Raw genomic sequence first — 19,179 nt, 5'->3', positions numbered from 1 at the left:
AGTCATTGCATGTTTAGTACCATCATTTGGTGTTAAAAGGTCAGGGGCAGTCAAAAGCAATTGCCTGTATTGCCCAGGTTGTCCTACAGCTTGTAAGAACATGTGGAAATTTTCAAGAATTTACTATATAAATATCATATGGCAGGGATTTTTTTACCTCATTTTATGGCCGATATTCGGTCATATTCCCAATGAAAATAGAAAATTATTTTCCCAATCCTCAGGAAAATATTCAAAATAAAAATATTTTATAACAAATTCTTAAATCTTTGAAAATAAGAGCTCTTCACTGTTAATTTAAGTCATGCATTTTTTCCTCATTTTTAACAAAACATCCCTGAAATTCCCAATTCCATAGGTATGGGTCATGTCTCCAAAATCCTGGAAAAAAATCCTGTACGGACAAGTTAAGAAAAGTCTCAGAGAAAAAAGGACTAGTACATAAAAATCAGATTTTGCCAGCCCTGAAAGGTATTGCCTGGAAACCGAAGTTAAATAACCCTTTACCATGCTAAACAAGACAATCAAATATACCAATCATATGTCCAGCGTAAATTTGAATAGAAAACCTTGTTAGAAATTAAAAACAAATCAACTACTTTTACTGCTTTACATTATTTTCAATATTTCTGACAAAACGTACACAGAATCTAATCAACTATCCCGAGGATTTCTCGATAATCAAAGATGAAAAACGGGACAAAAAACAGAGTTATAAGCATTAGGCAGCCTATGGAAAGATGAGATATTAAAACACCAGTTTCCCTCTGCAATTACATGATTAATGTACATTAAATATATGACATGGGGGAGGAAAATAATCCCTTAAGATATTTTCATCAGAAATTGTGGGGAAAGTGCATAATTTCAATGCAAGAAAATATTTTGGTTTGACCAGAATAATACCATAAAATATGATGTGATGCCAATAGAATATATGACATTTTTATATAATTTTTGTATTATGATGTGCATTTAGATTTCCCTGAATTCCAATGTTACAATTGTTCAAGGCAATGTTATGTTCAAGGCAATGTTATGTCAAAAATAGTCATTCAAGGCAATGTTATGTCAAAAACAATCGTTCAAGGCAGTGCTATGTCCAAAAGAATCATTCAAGGCAATGCTATGTCAAAATACAGAAAGATATCTTTATTCTTAACTTCAAATACCACCGTAACTTAGAGTGACTTTGCAATATTGAAAATAGAAACTTTGCGGCTGCAGAAATATTAATTGCAAACTGCCATGCTATCAATTTGGTATTAAATGCAGATTTTACAAAGCTCTAATGTTAAGCCATTTTATGCATCAAACTGGTTATAAAAAGATTTCCCAGCTTCCACAAAGTCTTAATCATCATGTTTAGTCTAATCAAAATCTGCTGAATTTCTATAAATAATTCTTTCTTGTCGTCTGCAAAACTTCCTTAGATTAAATTAACATGGTCTAACATGGTCTGAATTAAGGAATTTTATTCCGACACATCAATTATATCAATCAAGTTAACTAGAAAATTGGATATCAAGTTTTTTCTTATTTTGAAGTATTCACGTGATTGAACACTTCTTAATACGAAAATTTGATTGGATAACTTGAGACATATCAATATAAGAAGAAAACATGTCCTTATTACTATCAAAACCAGGAACAGTTTTAGTTATGTGAATCACTTGTCAAAATGATCACGATTTTCTCTTCTTTAAAACTCATAAGTTTAAATTACAACTCTTCAATCAATTGAACCTACTTGTTTACACTTACATGTATGATATGTAATTCTTCCTCTCTTTAAACCATTATCCAGCTGGATTTATAAAATAGACTTTCCCAGCATTGAATTACCAATGTTTAACCCCTAACCTAACCTGCTTAATTTCTTAAATGGACTTGCCCAGCCAGAGTTCAATTTTTTAAATCAATTTTGGCTATATCAAGACAGGAAGAGGGTCAGTCAACAGTACAGAGCCATGCGAGACTGCAGAATCTGTCACTAAATGTGTTAGAACTCTATGTCTTAACATAACACAGTCTATAAGCAGTCTATATTTTAACTTATTGTTAAAAACTTAAGAAATGCTTTTTTTGTTTCATGAATTTTAATTCATTTCATGTACATGTATATTATTGTTAACTGTGCTGTAATCTATGATTACAGAAAATGAAAATAAACAAAAATTAAGAGGTTTCTATATAAAAGCCTCAATGATGCAAGTAACAGAATTATAAAAGCTTGTCAGACTGTGTGGAGGTGCATGCTGGCCTGGTTCTATTCCAAGGTTATATAGGCAGGTCATATAGGCAAGAAATGTAGGTAAGGTCATATAGGCAGGTCATACAAGTAGGTCTTATTGTCAGGTCATATAGTCAAGTCATATAGGCTGGTTATATATGCAAGTCATATAGAAAGGGTGATATAAGCAGGTCCTATAGACAGGTCATATAGGCTGGTCATATAAGAATGTGGTATAAGCAGGTTATATAGACAGATCATATAGGAAGGTCATATAGGCAGGTTATATAGGAAGGTTGTATAGGAAGGTCATATAGGCTGGTCATATAGGAAGGTGGTATAGGCTGGTCTTATAGGAAGGTCATATAGGCAGGTTATATAGGCAGATCATATAGGAAGGTTGTATAGGAAGGTCATATAGGCTGGTCATATAGGAAGGTGGTATAGGCTGGTCATATAGGCAGGTGACGGTCATATAGGCAGGTGACGGTCATATAGGCAGGTGACGGTCATATAGGAAGGACATATAGGCAGGTGACGGTCATATAGGAAGGACATATAGGCAGGTGACGGTCATATAGGAAGGACATATAGGCAGGTGACAGTCATATAGGAAGGACATATAGGCAGGTGACGGTTATATAGGCAGGTCACACTGCATCTAGTATACAAGTATTCAAGCAAGTTTATAAGCTTCAGACCATCAATCAATGTACAACTACAACATACTGTACTGACTTTACGATCAATTGTCATGCACTGTAAAATTAGCTGTTTAATTTTAGATCTAAACTCTCTAGTTTTCTTTGTGTCTTGTTATTTCATTTTTATACTTAACACCACTTCAAAAACCCACTTTAATTAAATGCACTCTAAACAACAGGTGACTGAAGTCAACCCATTCATTTTAGAGTATTAAAGCAAAGCTAAATATGACTTGGCAAACAAATAAAATCAATGATATTTCTGCCATATTGTTTTTGTAGAGAAAATTGGTTCTGTTCATTATTTGTTTGGACTAATTAACAGCTGGTCAACATAGAGACATATGTACAGACAGAATGACAAAAGAAATTTAGCTATGGTAAAAAGGTCATGAGCCTCTTTTAAGTTTGAGTGCATGAGAACTTTCAAAGTAGTAAATTAAATGACAACATCTTGTAAATGTATTCTTTTAATAACACTTTGGTATGGTATGTGCTACTCAACAGTTTTTATAGTGCAGAAAAACTTTAAAAACTTCAATGTCCATTAAAATTTCTTAAGCAGATCCATGGCATCAATGTCCTTGAATAACAATTATCTTCATAGGTGGACAATGTTTCGTGCCCTTAGTGCAATTACTGGTAACCTCCTTTTAAAATTTTGAAGGACTTCACCCTTTACTAAACTAAGGTGACTTATGTAGACAACTGGCACTCCTAAAATCTTAACTTTTTGAAAAATATCATTGAAATTCTACACACAAGCATATGGGTCATGCCCCCCCCCCCCCCCCCCCTTTTCAAAAAAAAAAAACAGAATAAAAGTGTAATGCCAATATGATAAATATTGAAGTGTAAAGAAAATCATGATCTTTGTTAAATTCATTTAAAATTATGTGAGGAAAAATAATGCTATACTGACCTGTAAAATTAACCTTTCCGTACAAGTCTTGAATCTGTGGAGCCATACCTAGCTTGAACAGGTATAAACTGAAATAAAATACAGAAATAATTTCAACTTTCCTTAAAAATGAATGTGTGTGCTGGACTTTATAAATTTTATAAAAAATAAAATATTGTCAAGTGAACAAAGATGTAATTAACACGTTTCATACGGCATGTTGAATCCAAGTAAATTACCAAATAAATGTCAAAATGTGCAAAAATAGCCCTTGCTGCTGCAAATCATGCAGAAGAAATATGGTGATAAATACAGCAAAAATCAATCATTCATTGCATATAACATGTAAATCATTACTTGAATTGTGAATATTTTTTTCTTTTCTTAAAATCTTAGTTCAATTTCCTCAGGATTAATTTTCTTGAAATATTTTGGCTCATCTGGAGGCTTTAAGGGGTTTTAACAAAATCAAACTTGAGCAACAAAGAGCATACTACAGTCAAACGCTTGGCAATACTGTGACCTTGACTTATCATACTGTAGCAGAGAACAACAATTTCAACAGTATGAATAAATCACATTATTGTGAAAAGAATCATGATCATTTATTTCCATATAGTATCATCTAGGTTAAAGGACACCAAATGTGAACAAGACAATGCTTCAAATATTTATGATCCAATTTTTCATTGATTCTCCTTTTTCAACAGTAAATAATTTAGCACATTAACTCCTTGAGGTGAGTGGTGATAATGTCCAGACTTGAGACAGTACTTTTCCAATACATAACTTTAGCATTTTGATATTGAAATCTCTTAAACTATTTTATGTACTTTTCCAAATGAAAAGAAAAACAAGTCAGAAGGGGAAAATGTTTTGAAAATTTCTGTTCAAAGTAAAAGGGAAAAAAATATGTATTAAGGGGAAAAAATGTATTGGGATAATGTAGGCCCTTTAAAAACAATTTGATAACAAACAAAAGCTTTTAAATATGTAAATTAAAAGAAAACCAAATCTTTGAAAGGGTTTCATGTTGATCATTTCCTTATTATCATCCCCCCTAGAATGACCATTTTATTTTCATCAGGGTTGTTTCTAACAAGGTTGTTTTTTGTTTCAAATTTGTGAAAATAACTCAGCCAGGCAGCATTTAAGATAAATTATATTATTACAAAATCTAGATGTAACACTTGCATGTAAGCCTGTAGCAAAGCTCAAAGTGAGAGATATTGTTAACCACTATTGTAATGGTATACAACTATGGGATAAGAACCAAAAATTCCATGAGAGAACTGGTCATTTTAGGGCTGAATGTCAGTATTATAACACTGATAATGGAAAAAGAGGGTTACTAAGTGTCTCAACTCAAAAATCTTATGTTTGATACTTGTCACCTATATTGAACTCTTCTAAAATTTTCTTCAGGTCATGTTAGACTCCAGTAGTAACACTGAATTCTACTGAAATTTAGTTCAGGTCATCTCAAAGAGTAGAAACTTCAGTAGTAACATGGTTGTGATAATCAACAAGTGATAATTATATCATCTCCCAGGGCAAGGAGATGCATTGTAGTGGCAAAGTTAACGACTTTTGCAAAGTTTTGACGCAAATTAATGTCAAATGTCACCATGTCTGGTTATATTCATTTGAAAGAATATTGACAGCAATTTGATTGCTCTTGTTTAACCCTTACCTAACTAATTGTCAAGGAATCGACCTACTTTGAACTTTGGTGATGATAATATCAATTTCAGGGATTTTGATAAAATATTAAGTAACTTAAGACAGCATGAATCGATAGGCTGGCCTGGGTCTAAATTGATGGCATAGTTAATTTATTATGACCACCACCAATCAGGGTTTAAACATCAGTGTGCAATAATATACTAGTATCAGCATTTGAATTTGTTTTGTTTTAAATCACACCAAAGGCAATTGATTTTCCAGCTGTGCCAATGGAAGAAGACCTCAGGTGCCGCCTTGTGTATTTCTTTTAACATAAGCATGCACCTGAGTAATCAGTCATTTAGTCATCATCAGATAACATATCCCCGCCAGATTTTGAGAGGAGTAACCAAATCCAGCCAGTTCTCCACATACAGGTGTCAACTGCTTTACATGACATGAAAGATTCAGCAGAGGAGGACAAATGTCCTTTATAAAATGTCGACAATCAGAACTGACAGAAAACAAAAGGCCGAAAGAAAATTCTGAACCTGTAGATCATTCTTTACCTAACATCACTGAACAAAACAACCTTGTTCTTACTGAAAATATTTCATCACAAAAGCCAAATAACTATTAAAAGCCATTCAAACATCTGCAGCAAACATTTCCGTTAAGTGCATTGATAAATGACTTTTCAAATCAATATGTTTTCCTATACTAACACATGGATAAAAGTAAATTCTGAATTAATTCTTTACTAAATACAATCTGAAATTGCCCATTGAAGCTGAGGGGATGACTTTAATGGTTGAGGCATAAGAAATGCAGCCACAGTTTATTCCTGCATGATCCTAATAGGCCACTAAATGGGTTCAAATGACTGGAGTCTAAGCATCTCTCAGCTCCAGCAGATGAGGTGGTTTTGACCCCTGGTGTTGCTTGTAACACCCGAGGTTAGCTAAAATCATCTTTTCTATTTCGGCACCCTATGAACAATACTGTGCTGGTGCGCCTTTAAACCCTAAAAAATGAACAATCTGAAATCATATATATACATATAATATGAAATCATCAATGCTCTGAGGTTTACAGACGTCGTACCTTAAAGCATGAAGGCAATATATTGTCCTCGGCATATTCTTTCTGTCATATATATCAGTTGTCTCAGGGTAAAATATCTGAAAAGAAAATCAACAATATACTAAATTAAAGTCAAAATCTCACCTTAACATTATCATATCTTTAAGTAGGATTAATTAAAAGTTAAATGTAATATGGTGTCATCTGAATTCAAATTTTACTGATGAACAAAGGACCAAGATGACCCTGAATGCACTATTTCTGACATTATTATTCATCTAGCTTGAAAGTATTACAAATTTTGAGAATTGACCTCAAAACTAGTGTAAGTCCATCTTTATTTCATATAAATTACTGCAGATTTGCAATCAACCCTGGTACTGTTAACATTAAATTTCTTCCAGTTCAGAAGGGATTACAAAAAAAAACCAACAGTTTTTTAGCTTTGAATGCATTTTCATTGGACTTTATAATGTTAATTTTTCTTATCATACAATTTTAATACATAAATGTAGCTGTATTTCTGTCTTTCAAAGTCAGAGAAACATTCTAACCCGCGGAAGTCCAACCTCTTCCATAGCCTGGAACCACTGGTTTAAGTTATCTGTGTGTCGGAAGTGAAGCCCTCTGGCCTGAAAAAGTTAAAATGATTCTCTATCATAAGCAATACAACAGTCTTAATAGAACAATAATAGTACATTTCATTATATCTCAACTTGTCATTCACCCGTTGAATGAGTCATCATCTACTTTCTCAGAAATATTTTATAATTCTAACATGGTATTCTATATTTCATGATAAATCAGACTTATGGTACTTTTAAGAGCATAATTAAACTTCATATGCATGATTGTTGAAAAGGAAACATGGACAAATCATTTGAATGATGTCAATTCGGTTACATCATCACTCAATGTAGTTCAAAATGTTTCAGAAATTCTTTTTTATGAACATTTTAAAATTGAAATGGATATCAATTTTTCATGCTTTATTGCAGCATGGTTAACTGTTGTAAAAACATTTATTTTCTGCTTGAGATTTAGTAAAATAATATCAGTCCAATTATCTTTGATGCACAAACTCGCTTAAATGTACCCATTTAATAATACTATGGAGAAATAAACTTGCAAAACTTACAGATTAAAAGCAAAAACTTTCTAAATTTTGATGAAAGCCTCTTGTCAGTCTTAAAACCTGGTAAATTTTCTCTAAATATACAAAATGATCTCTCTAGACATGCTATTTGTTCAAACATTTATTTGAATTGCTTTTCAGGCAGACTGGAACAATTTTCCATTAAAAGTAGCAGTCTCTTTGATTTAAGATAATGGTATTGTCACAAGTAAGACAGTCAAAAATACATAAATATACAGTAAAGTCTTTGATAATTTGTTTTCATTTTTCTCAATATTGTATAGTTGTATTGTTTTGTTTAGTTTTATTATGGTGCACAATTTAGGTTATATGGCGCCGAAACAGGAAAGATAACTTGTTTAAAAACTTGAGTCAAAACTACGTCCCCTAAAGGTTCCGCCCCTGTGAAGATGGGAACACCAGGGGTCAAAACTACGTCCCCTAAAGGTTCCCCCACTGTGAAGATGGCAACACCAGGAGTCAAAACTACGTTCCCTAAAGGTTCGCCACTGTGAAAGATGGTCTAATGGTAAATTATCCTGCACTAAAGGAAACATCCCATTATAGTGCCAAAACATAACCATCAACCATGCAATATTGGGGCAGGTCAAATGTAAAAACTTTGTTACTTTCTCCTCATTATTCATGTAATTCCACTAGGGTGGAAGTGCAGGTAGGATTTCAATTTACTGGTGTTAAGTTAACAATTTGCATCATCCCACTTCCTCCTTTGAATATACATACATGTATTACTTAATTGGGTATCAAAAACTAAACTGCAGTATGATAATAAGTACAGTATTACATTTATTCAATAAACAAACTATTTTAGACCTTTCATTCAATTATCTAACTGTTTAATATACACTAAAAGTTCCAAGACGTTTCATTGAACACTCACTAAAAGTTCAAGACCTTTAATTTCATATACTCTAAAAATTCAAGAACTAAAAAATTCATTCAATATACACTACAAAAGTTGGGGACCTTTCATTTAATGCACTAACTGTTAAAGACATTTCATTCAATACACTAACTTTTTCAATACACTAACTCGTGAAAACCTTTTCGCCGAATGCATAACATGAATCAAATATTTTACTTCATTGGGCCTTGACAATTACATCATGATTTCTCATCCCATGAAAGAAAATTACAGCAACAGAAAATTGTGGCAATGTTTATACTATGTGATAATTATATTCTCTTATCAGCCGATTCAACAGTATTTGTCAGTATATTGACCAGAAAATTGGAAAGTTTCAACAAAACATTTAGCCGGAAATTACAGAGCCAAGTTACTTCTTGATCTAATCTTATGCTGTCCGTCATTTCCTCTTTATAATATAATGAACTTGATCTGCATTGAATTTAGAACAGTTTATTGCCAGTTTAAGGGATTTCAAAATTAACCCGTTCCAGACTAAAATATCTTAAATAAACTTTTCCATCTTTCAATCTGGACAAAACAATTGACCACTTCCAGGGGAAAATGTCAAAATATGTACATGTACAGAATGAATAGGGAACATTGCAGACCATGATTAGATGGCATGGATTTGCCAAAGATCTTGGTCTGCACTGGTTGCAAGGGTAAAATAAGTGGCCGCAGTAAGCTAAGGATTTTAATCTTAAATTTACAGCAGTCGACAGCAGATGGCCTAATAAGGGTATACATGAATTATAATCACTGAAAGTACCCTAAATGGGCTTATCAGCTACTTAACTTTGACAAATAGATAAGCCATATATGGCAATTGTTTATGTTTATTTTGCTACATTTTAGTATATGAGTCACCAGTTTTTATTCAAACATGGAAAAGATTTATCATACACAAATTTGTCCTCACTAACTTGCTACATCTACATATAAAAACTGATTTGTTCTGCTTAAAAATTATGTAAATGTGCGAGATCTTATTCTAAAACTGGGGTTCCATCAGTACGAGGCCTGATCAGATAACAGACTGCACAGATTGGCTAGCTGTTCTGGCTCCCTTATGTAATGTTGGCACTGACAAGTCACAATCAATTTTAGCACTTTAATACAAGCAATTTTGACACATAGATAAGTTTTATTTACAAATGTAAATAAAGTCAACTGTTTACATTCATGTATTACACAGTATGATGCATGAGTCACCAGTTTTGATTTAAAAATGAAAAGAACATTTTCTTGTTTAAGAATCTTTAGTATTTGAAATTATTATTTATCCAATAGGATTGCAATATTTCAAATGAATCGTAACACACTGACTTCGGTTATTCAGCTCACTCATAATTGATCAGTCTTTAATTATAAAAATAATTTCAAACACTGAATTGGTTGACCAATTTAATTTTTGTAAAACACTAACCAATGTGAGGATTTCACCTTTACCATATTAAATATGTATCATGGACAGCCAGGAACTATTAATTGTTGACTTTAAAATATTAGAAAACATCAACAATCAGATATACAGTTTTATCCGCCTACATAGATGTACATGCCATCATAACTCTTTATTTCATGTGGCATTGATATGCAAGTCCTTATCGCTACAAACACACTCTTAAAAAAAAATCCTGCCAGCTGCCAAGTCACAAAGATATTAAAGCCTAATAAGGCAAATGTTTATGTTTATTTAGTATAGTATAGTTGATTATATGAGTCATCATGTTTTGATTGAAAGCAGAAGAATTTGGTTTCGTTACAAGAAGGATAGAATAATGTTGTGATGCAGAAATAATCATTTTTAGGCTGAACGACTTGACCTTAACTTTGATTTTGAAAACGCCAGATAAGTTTATTGTCTCCGAGGGATTTAAACAATAACAATAATGTTCGGCTGCTAATAAGATAATTAATAGCCCATCTCATCAGTTTGAATTCTTAGATTGTCGCTGTGATACAATTATTATTGCATTATTATTATTATTATTATTAACATAGTATGTTGATATATTTTACAGGCTTTAAAACACTGCTGGGTGATCAGCCTTTGCCCAGGCTGGCCTACACAGTGTGTCCAGACTCTTGACTGTTGCCTGACTTATCTTAAATTTTCTCATTGACTATAATTGACATCCCCAAAATTAATCATGGATAAGGTCCAAAAATGGAAGATGGACAAGTTCATAAAAAAAAGTCAGCAGGTAAAAGGTAAAAATTAAACCTTAGTAATATAAATGCACACAATTTTAACAATGCACTACACCATATGAACATACATGTATATATTTCAGAAAGATACAGTCATAAACAAACCTATTATGAAAGAGATGAAAGTATCTTTTGAAGTATGAAAAGAGCATTTTCAAAATTCTATTACACAATTATATTACCCTTATCATAAAATAAATCTTATTTATATCACAACAGAAACTTGCTTTTTTTATTTTCAATACCTTTAACAAATTATATTAAGATCTTAACATTTCATATTCATGTAATTATGCAAGCTTTTGAATCAATATCCTATATTTTCTATTACCTTTATAAATGCATATTTACATTGAGTGTTGAAAAGGAAGTTATTTTCACATCATTTTCTTTACATTTACATGACAAGGTATGTGTAAATGACCCAACACAAAATTTGTAAATAAGACCAAATTTTTCTTTTTAAGGTCAAGTAAGTTACTGATGGGATATTAATTGATTAATTGACAAGAAATATTTCATTTGCTTTAAATATTTGATTGATGGCTGTGTCATTTTGCAAATAAATATGCTCTGAAATTAGCCTTAAATGTCAGTTAGGGATATTTATTTATTTCTACAAACTTAAGAGTACCAAAGTTAAGGTAATAAGTTTTAATAACAAATTTAAGACCATAATACTGACCCATTGAATGGTTAAGTTTCTGGTGTTTCCTACCCATACAAACAGAAATATCACAAGCTGGTGGAAACAGTGTTATAACAGTAACCAGGAGCACTGCACACAGTGTTAATGCTTGTCTGTTAAGGGCAACAACTATCAATAACCAATCTTAATAAATATTAACAAGAGCACCGCTAGGCGGAGCATTATATGCCCGAAAGTACTTTTTCTTTAAGTAAGGATGAAGCATTTGTAAGACATGGGAATTAAATACAATATTACCTCCTTCAAAAAGCAATCCTCCTTTATAGCTGAAGAACATTCATGTTTATATACAGTTGCTGTTTTCAAAGCACCACCATCAAGTTGTTATATTGTAAGTAAAAATGCTACAACCGATGGACGAAAAGACGTCAGGGGTATAAAGCCTGTTAATCCTATAAAATTGTTGACTTAGAGTTATTGGCTGTTTCCATTTAAAGGTGATAGTAACCTTGATCTTTGACCTTGTGACCCCAAAATCAATAGGGGTCTTCTACCCAATATGGACAATCATCCTATGAAGTTTGAATACATTGTGGGCCAAATGGAACTTAAGTTATGCTCCGGCAACTGTTTTCAAGTATTAAGCTAATAGTGACCTTGTCCTTTGACCTTGTGACCCCAAAATCAATAGAGGTCTTCTACCCAATATGGACAATCATCCTATGAGTTTGAAAACTGTGGGCCAAATGGAACTTAAGTTATGCTCCAGAAACCATTTTCAGTTTTATGGTAATAGTGACCTTGACCTTTGACCTTGAGACCCCAAAATCAATAGGGGTCTTCTACCCAATATGGACAATCATCCTATGAAGTTTGAAAACTGTGGGCCAAATGGAACTTAAGTTATGCTCCAGAAACCATTTTCAGTTTTATGGTAATAGTGTCCTTGACCTTTGACCTTGTGACCCCAAAATCAATAGGGGTCTTCTACCCAATATGGACACTCATCCTATGAAGTTTGAAAACTGTGGGCCAAATGGAACTTAAGTTATGCTCCAGAAACCATTTTCAGTTTTACGGTAATAGTGACGTTGACCTTTGACCTTGTGACCCCAAAATCAATGGGGGTCTTCTACCCAATATGGACAATCATCCTATGAAGTTTGAAAACTGTAGGCCAAATGGAAACTTAAGTTAAATTGCTCCGGAAACAATTTTCAGTTTTTAGGGTAAATAGTGACCTTTGAACATTTGACCTTTGTGACCCCAAATCAATAGGGGTCTTCTACCCAATATGGGCAATCTCCTATGAAGTTTTTGAATACTGTGGGCCAAAAATGGAACTTTAGTTTATGCTCCGGAAACCAAAAATTGCGCTAACGGGACAGACGGATGCCAGGGGGTATAACATAAAAGGCGGAAAATTTCTTTCGGGGCATATACAGTAAAAAGAGACATTAAATTTTATAACCATTTTAAAATATTTAAATAATCAAGCTATATATTATGATTTTTGCATGAGATAACATCAAACAACAACCACAAAGCTGGCAGGCCATCATAATAGCTCGACTTTTTCTTAAAAAACAGAAAAGGTTAAAAAAATGTTTTTTTTCTCAAAAAATTCTTTTTTTTTTTGTCTTACAAAATTTTAAATTATGATAAATATATAAAAATTTACACATAACTCAATTTTAAAAAAAGGGAATAGGTTTTGTGCAAGTAACCTTATGCACCAGATTATTGTGGGCCCCGAAAAAATAACCCCTTGCCCTTGGGTTTAAAAATTAAAAACATTTTCCTAAAGGGAAGAAAATTTTTTCAATGACTCAAAAGGTAGTAGGTTTAGGGTCTTTAAATTTTTCTTCCCAAAATTCAAAAACCCCGGTTTTCTCAAATTTAATATAAAGGGGGCAAATGGGAAAAACATTTTCCACCAAATCAGACAGTAATTTATTTGATAAAACCCCTTTTTAGAACCCGGGAAAAATTATTTTCGGATAAATGTGCCCGGATATAAAAAAAACCTGCCCCAATTTCCTGCCATTCCAATATTTCATATAAACAGGCTGATAATTTCCTCTAGATGTAAATGATAGGATATGAAACAGTAATAATTCTATAAAACGGCCATTCCAGAAAATAAATAAACATGTGCTAAATTTGCATAACCAACTGCCAATAATCATTGCTTATTGAAAGGGTTTCATTATAAACATTCTTATTTGCACCCTATCTGCACAGACAATTCAAAGCAGTGAATAATCATAAGTCCGGTCCTGTAACATTGGTGTACATGCTGACCTAAGTCTATAAACTGGTAGTAAGTATAGTCCTATCGCATACATGTAGGTGTAGAGACTGGCCTAAGTCTATAGTAAGTTTTATAATAATTGCTGATGGTGTTCATTACCAGTAGCCTTGATCCACAATTTCAGACAGCATAAAAAAACTTCTTTTTTTTGAAGTTCTGTTTCTGATGGCATGCCATGGGGGATAAGAGGCATATTCTGCCAATGGGAATGTGATTACAAGATACATCTAAAGAAAACAATTGTGCAATATCTAAAATGCCTTACTTCTGTGAGGATGACCTTGAAATATTTTTTTCATTTTCAAGAAAATGCTGAAAATGCACTACCATAAAAAGATGCAACTTTTAAGCATGTATTTATAACCTGCATGACAATGTAGCTTTTACATAATAGCATTAAAAAGAATAATGAGAAATGGCAGCTCTATGCCGGCAATGTTCTTATTTTATGTCTCCGGGGACACTGAAAGGTTACATGAAAGCAAAAGGAAAGAACAATACTATGTAAAAGAAATACTGTCAGGGCTTATTTTGACAGATTCGGTTCAAAATATATTTGATTGCCAATGTGTGTCTGTGTATGTGAATGAAAGAGCTTTAATAAAGATTGACTGCTGTTCACTTATTTCCTTACTTCTTTTTTTTTATTATAAAGCTTTCATGTACAGAGAATTTTCTATTGAAGTATGTAGAGAAATTATTGCTCCTTACACAAATTCTTTAGGGAAATAGTATATATTAGTAAATATATATATATTTCATGATCTTTCTCAGTCTAAGCAATAAAGACAAAGAAAATTATCCAATTTTGTTATTAAAAGAACTGATAAGAATCTTATTTATCTTATCATTTCATATTGAATAACAATCAATCTACAGAATATCACACTTCTGTCCTAGATTATAGACACTTTAGGTAAACCATGGTCTGGTATCTATAGCAACAGACTTTTGTTTATTTTGGACAGTTTCTCCATTGATTAGACTGTCATTGCCTTCTGCTGTCTAATTTGTCTCCAACCTAATTCATGTAACATCAGACAGATCACATAAAGATTATCATTTCCAGTCATTTGGGTTCTTTTACACAACAATTTAGGTTCTTTTACACAACAATTTGGGTTCCTTTAATTACTGAATACTTTTGGATATTTTGCAAGAGTATTAAGGATTGTTTTATAGCATTGGTGTATCTATTACTTGAAAACATAATCAAATTAAGGAAGCACAATTACTGTCTAGTGGCAGATTTTTACCAGTTACTTAAACTGAGGTTTGATGAAAAGACCATTATTGCTTTTTTTGGACTGAAATAACCCAATGAAAACCCGGCAAAAAATTTTTAAATTTTTACAAAAATTTTTTTGTATTTCAATAAAACAAATTTTAAAAAAAAAACTAAAACCCCAAATTTTCTTAAATTTTTGTAAAAAAATTGGTTTTGGCTAAATGATACCCCAAAACCAGAATAAAAAGATCATGCAGCTGTTTGCAATGGACGTTGATATTTTAAAAACAGGTAATTTTTGTTCTAAATTTTCCCCCCAATTTTGGACTATTCACCCTTATTCTACAAAATCAATATTTACCTTTAAACTTTTCTATTTTGTCATAAATCCCTTTTAAGAGGGACTTTGTTGGGGGCCATGAAGTGAGCAAGTTTTCCCAGGTAAACTCCATTACGTAATGCCTCCTCCAGCTCTGTTGTGGGAGGTAACTCTTCATTAATGCAAGCTTGTATCCATCTGAAATTATAGAAATGCACCTTTAAAGTTTTAAACAACTTCTTCTCTTAGGTAAATGCATGATTTTCAAGTCTTAAACATTTGATTTTATACCAAGTTTGATGAATAAAAGGAGGTCATTGAAAAAGGTTGGTGATTCTTCCAAAAACAAGCAATTTTAAACCAAAACAAGCCACTTTATACCTATATTCTACATACTTTGCTCGTTTCTGAAATATTCATTTGCGAAGTACTAACATCGCTTTATCACAGTGGAACAAACAGCTTTCTCTAAAATATATAATGATCTTATATGATTACCCTTGTGACAATACTTTTATTCAATTTTGAAATAATCTGTAAAAGCTGAGTACTTAGAACAATAATTCACTTACAATTCTACTGATAGATACAACTCTCTGAAAAAAATTGTTCTGAGAATTGGCATAAAAAATAATAGTCACCACATTCATAAACAAATTTAAAGACTGGAAACACTTATGATTTGCCTATGCCATCACCAGCATATCACCTGGACAACCTACACATTAATTCTGTCTGACCAACCTTACTTTAATATTTTAAATGGTTTTCTCCATCTTTTAATCTTTATTATATCATTCATCATTTTAGTGAAAATTTCAAAATAACCTTTCTCTTATAGAGGAAAATAATAAATATCAACATAACTTTTGAAAGTATGCCCAAATTTCAACATAACTTTTGAAAGTATGCCCAAATATCAACATAACTTTTGAAAGTATGCCCATATATCAACATAACTTTGAAAGTATGCCCATATATCAACATAACTTTGAAAGTATGCCCAAATATCAACATAACTTTGAAAGTATGCCCAAATATCAACATAACTTTGAAAGTATGCCCATATATCAACATAACTTTGAAAGTATGCCCAAATATCAACATAACTTTGAAAGTATGCCCAAATATCAACATAACTTTTGAAAGTATGCCCAAATATCAACATAACTTTTGAAAGTATGCCCAAATTTCAACATAACTTTTGAAAGTATGCCCAAATATCAACATAACTTTTGAAAGTATGCCCAAATTTCAACATAACTTTGAAAGTATGCCCAAATTTCAACATAACTTTTGAAAGTATGCCCAAATTTCAACATAGCTTTTGAAAGTATGCCCAAATTTCAACATAACTTTGAAAGTATGCCCAAATTTCAACATAACTTTTGAAAGTATGCCCAAATTTCAACATAACTTTTGAAAGTATGCCCAAATTTCAACATAACTTTTGAAAGTATGCCCAAATATCAACATAACTTTTGAAAGTATGCCCAAATTTCAACATAACTTTTGAAAGTAAGCCCAAATATCAACATAACTTTTGAAAGTATGCCCAAATATCAACATAACTTTTGAAAGTATGCCCAAATTTCAACATAACTTTGAAAGTATGCCCAAATATCAACATAACTTTTAAAGTATGCCCAAATTTCAACATAACTTTTGAAAGTATGCCCAAATATCAACATAACTTTTGAAAGTATGCCCAAATATCAACATAACTTTTGAAAGTATGCCCAAATATCAACATAACTTTTGAAAGTATGCCCAAATTTCAACATAACTTTTGAAAGTAAGCCCAAATATCAACATAACTTTGAAAGTATGCCCAAATTTCAACATAACTTTGAAAGTAAGCCCAAATATCAACATAACTTTGAAAGTATGCCCAAATTTCAACATAACTTTGAAAGTATGCCCAAATATCAACATAACTTTTGAAAGTATGCCCAAATTTCAACATAACTTTTGAAAGTATGCCCAAATATCAACATAACTTTTGAAAGTATGCCCAAATATCAACATAACTTTTGAAAGTATGCCCAAATTTCAACATAACTTTGAAAGTATGCCCAAATATCAACATAACTTTTGAAAGTATGCCCAAATATCAACATAACTTTTGAAAGTATGCCCAAATTTCAACATAACTTTGAAAGTATGCCCAAATATCAACATAACTTTGAAAGTATGCCCATATATCAACATAACTTTGAAAGTATGCCCATATATCAACATAACTTTGAAAGTATGCCCAAATATCAACATAATTTCGAAGGTATATCTCTTTAAGGTGATAGTTTTAAGGCCTTGCAAGACATTTAACTAGGTATATATATAATATTTACTATTTTTACTATTTACCAAGGTATGTATCATAGATAATGTTACTGTGAAACATTTTAAATTTTATCTTGGCCTTAAAACAGCAATATGAATGTCCACAGCCCAGTAAAAAATAACTTAAGTTAATAATATTATAATATGCAGCAACGATACAATTAAAATACAATAAACAATATAAAATCATACACAGCATGTTACATCGTAAAATGCATATACTTTAAACTGTATAACTACACATTGTCACAGTTCACCTCCTCCCTCAAGTTATTTAATTATTTATAGAGGTAAAGTAATTACTTTGTAATGTTATGCACGCATATATACATATATAATTTAATATACACACCTATATTACTGAAGTGTGAGAATTGAATGTACTTCTTTTACACAATTTTAATATTACAGTTTTACAATGAATACATTTTTTTTTTTTGCTCTTACTTTAATTAACATTACATTGTATAACATAATGGAAGGGAACTGTGGTAGAATAATGATCAACTGGATAGCCATGCCCACTGCCCAGCACTTCAAGGTGCAAGCGGCAATAATGAGTTACCTATACAAGACTGCCAACCTGCACATCCCATGCCAAACACACTACTGTTGGTAAATCAATATTTTACATTTCATTATATTTACATCTCTTAAAGTCAAAATGGATGGTTCCAAATTTATAGTACAGCAAATGCATCAAGTGGCTGACATCTGAAACATTGCTGGCTGCAGGAGTTCAAATCCTAACAACAGCAAGCCTATGTTTCCATGAACAAGAAAATCTACACTTTCTGATCAGTAATGTTTAGTTCCAGGAAAGGATTCAAGAGTGTTTCCATAAGTTTATAGCCTCAAACTCAAAGTAAAATAAATTTGTATAAACTAAATACACCATTTCTAAAGTCTATATGAAGAGCAATGAACTTTCAACATCAATAAATATAAATAAAACCATGTAACCATACATTCGCTTCTTGTGAATATTAATTTTATGACTTTTGTAATAATATATATTGATATACAGTGTATATGTGCATTTACTTAACATCTTAAATGTTTGAGACTCTTCTGTTAACACTCCAAAGTAAATTCAATTTTCAATTTGACAACAGTGAAGTCATAAAACATAATAAAGAATATTAAATTCTAGTGGAATTAAACAGCAAGTGACATGTTAATGGCCATTTTAAACTTCCAGCAAGAAGAGTTTCTTATTGTACCAGTACTCAAAATTTATTAAAATAATTGTAAGACATACATAGATAAAAAATTTTTGATGCAAAACAGCCACACCCATTGCAATTAGGCAACAAAGAAAGACAATGCTGCACCAAAACCAACCCAGAAATGTCTAAATTTTATAATATCTACCAATTTAAAATTTACTTCATAAAAGACACATCAAACTGCTGTTGGCTAAGTGTTAATGCACCAGTTAATTGTGTATTACACAGCCC

The 19,179-nt window shown here is 31.9% G+C and overlaps 1 protein-coding gene across 1 annotated transcript in view; it reads right to left on the bottom strand.

Annotated features, from left to right (window-relative positions):
* Window positions 1–19,179, bottom strand: part of LOC132716812 (ras GTPase-activating-like protein IQGAP1) — a gene marked incomplete at its 3' end in the record, with an annotated part of 67,332 nt that overhangs the window by 15,235 nt on the left and 32,918 nt on the right. The window contains 5 exon segments of the mRNA XM_060700149.1: window positions 1,765–1,787; window positions 3,860–3,927; window positions 6,608–6,684; window positions 7,141–7,251; window positions 15,448–15,574. Of these exon segments, the coding sequence (XP_060556132.1) occupies window positions 1,765–1,787; window positions 3,860–3,927; window positions 6,608–6,684; window positions 7,141–7,251; window positions 15,448–15,574 (406 nt within the window).

The sequence above is a fragment of the Ruditapes philippinarum genome, unplaced genomic scaffold (genome assembly GCF_026571515.1).
Source record: "Ruditapes philippinarum isolate M1 unplaced genomic scaffold, ASM2657151v2 ctg6203_1_1_1_1, whole genome shotgun sequence".
NCBI lineage: Eukaryota > Metazoa > Mollusca > Bivalvia > Venerida > Veneridae > Ruditapes > Ruditapes philippinarum.
The sequence above is the reverse complement of the archived record's forward strand: the minus strand, read 5'-3'. Positions and strand labels throughout refer to the sequence as shown.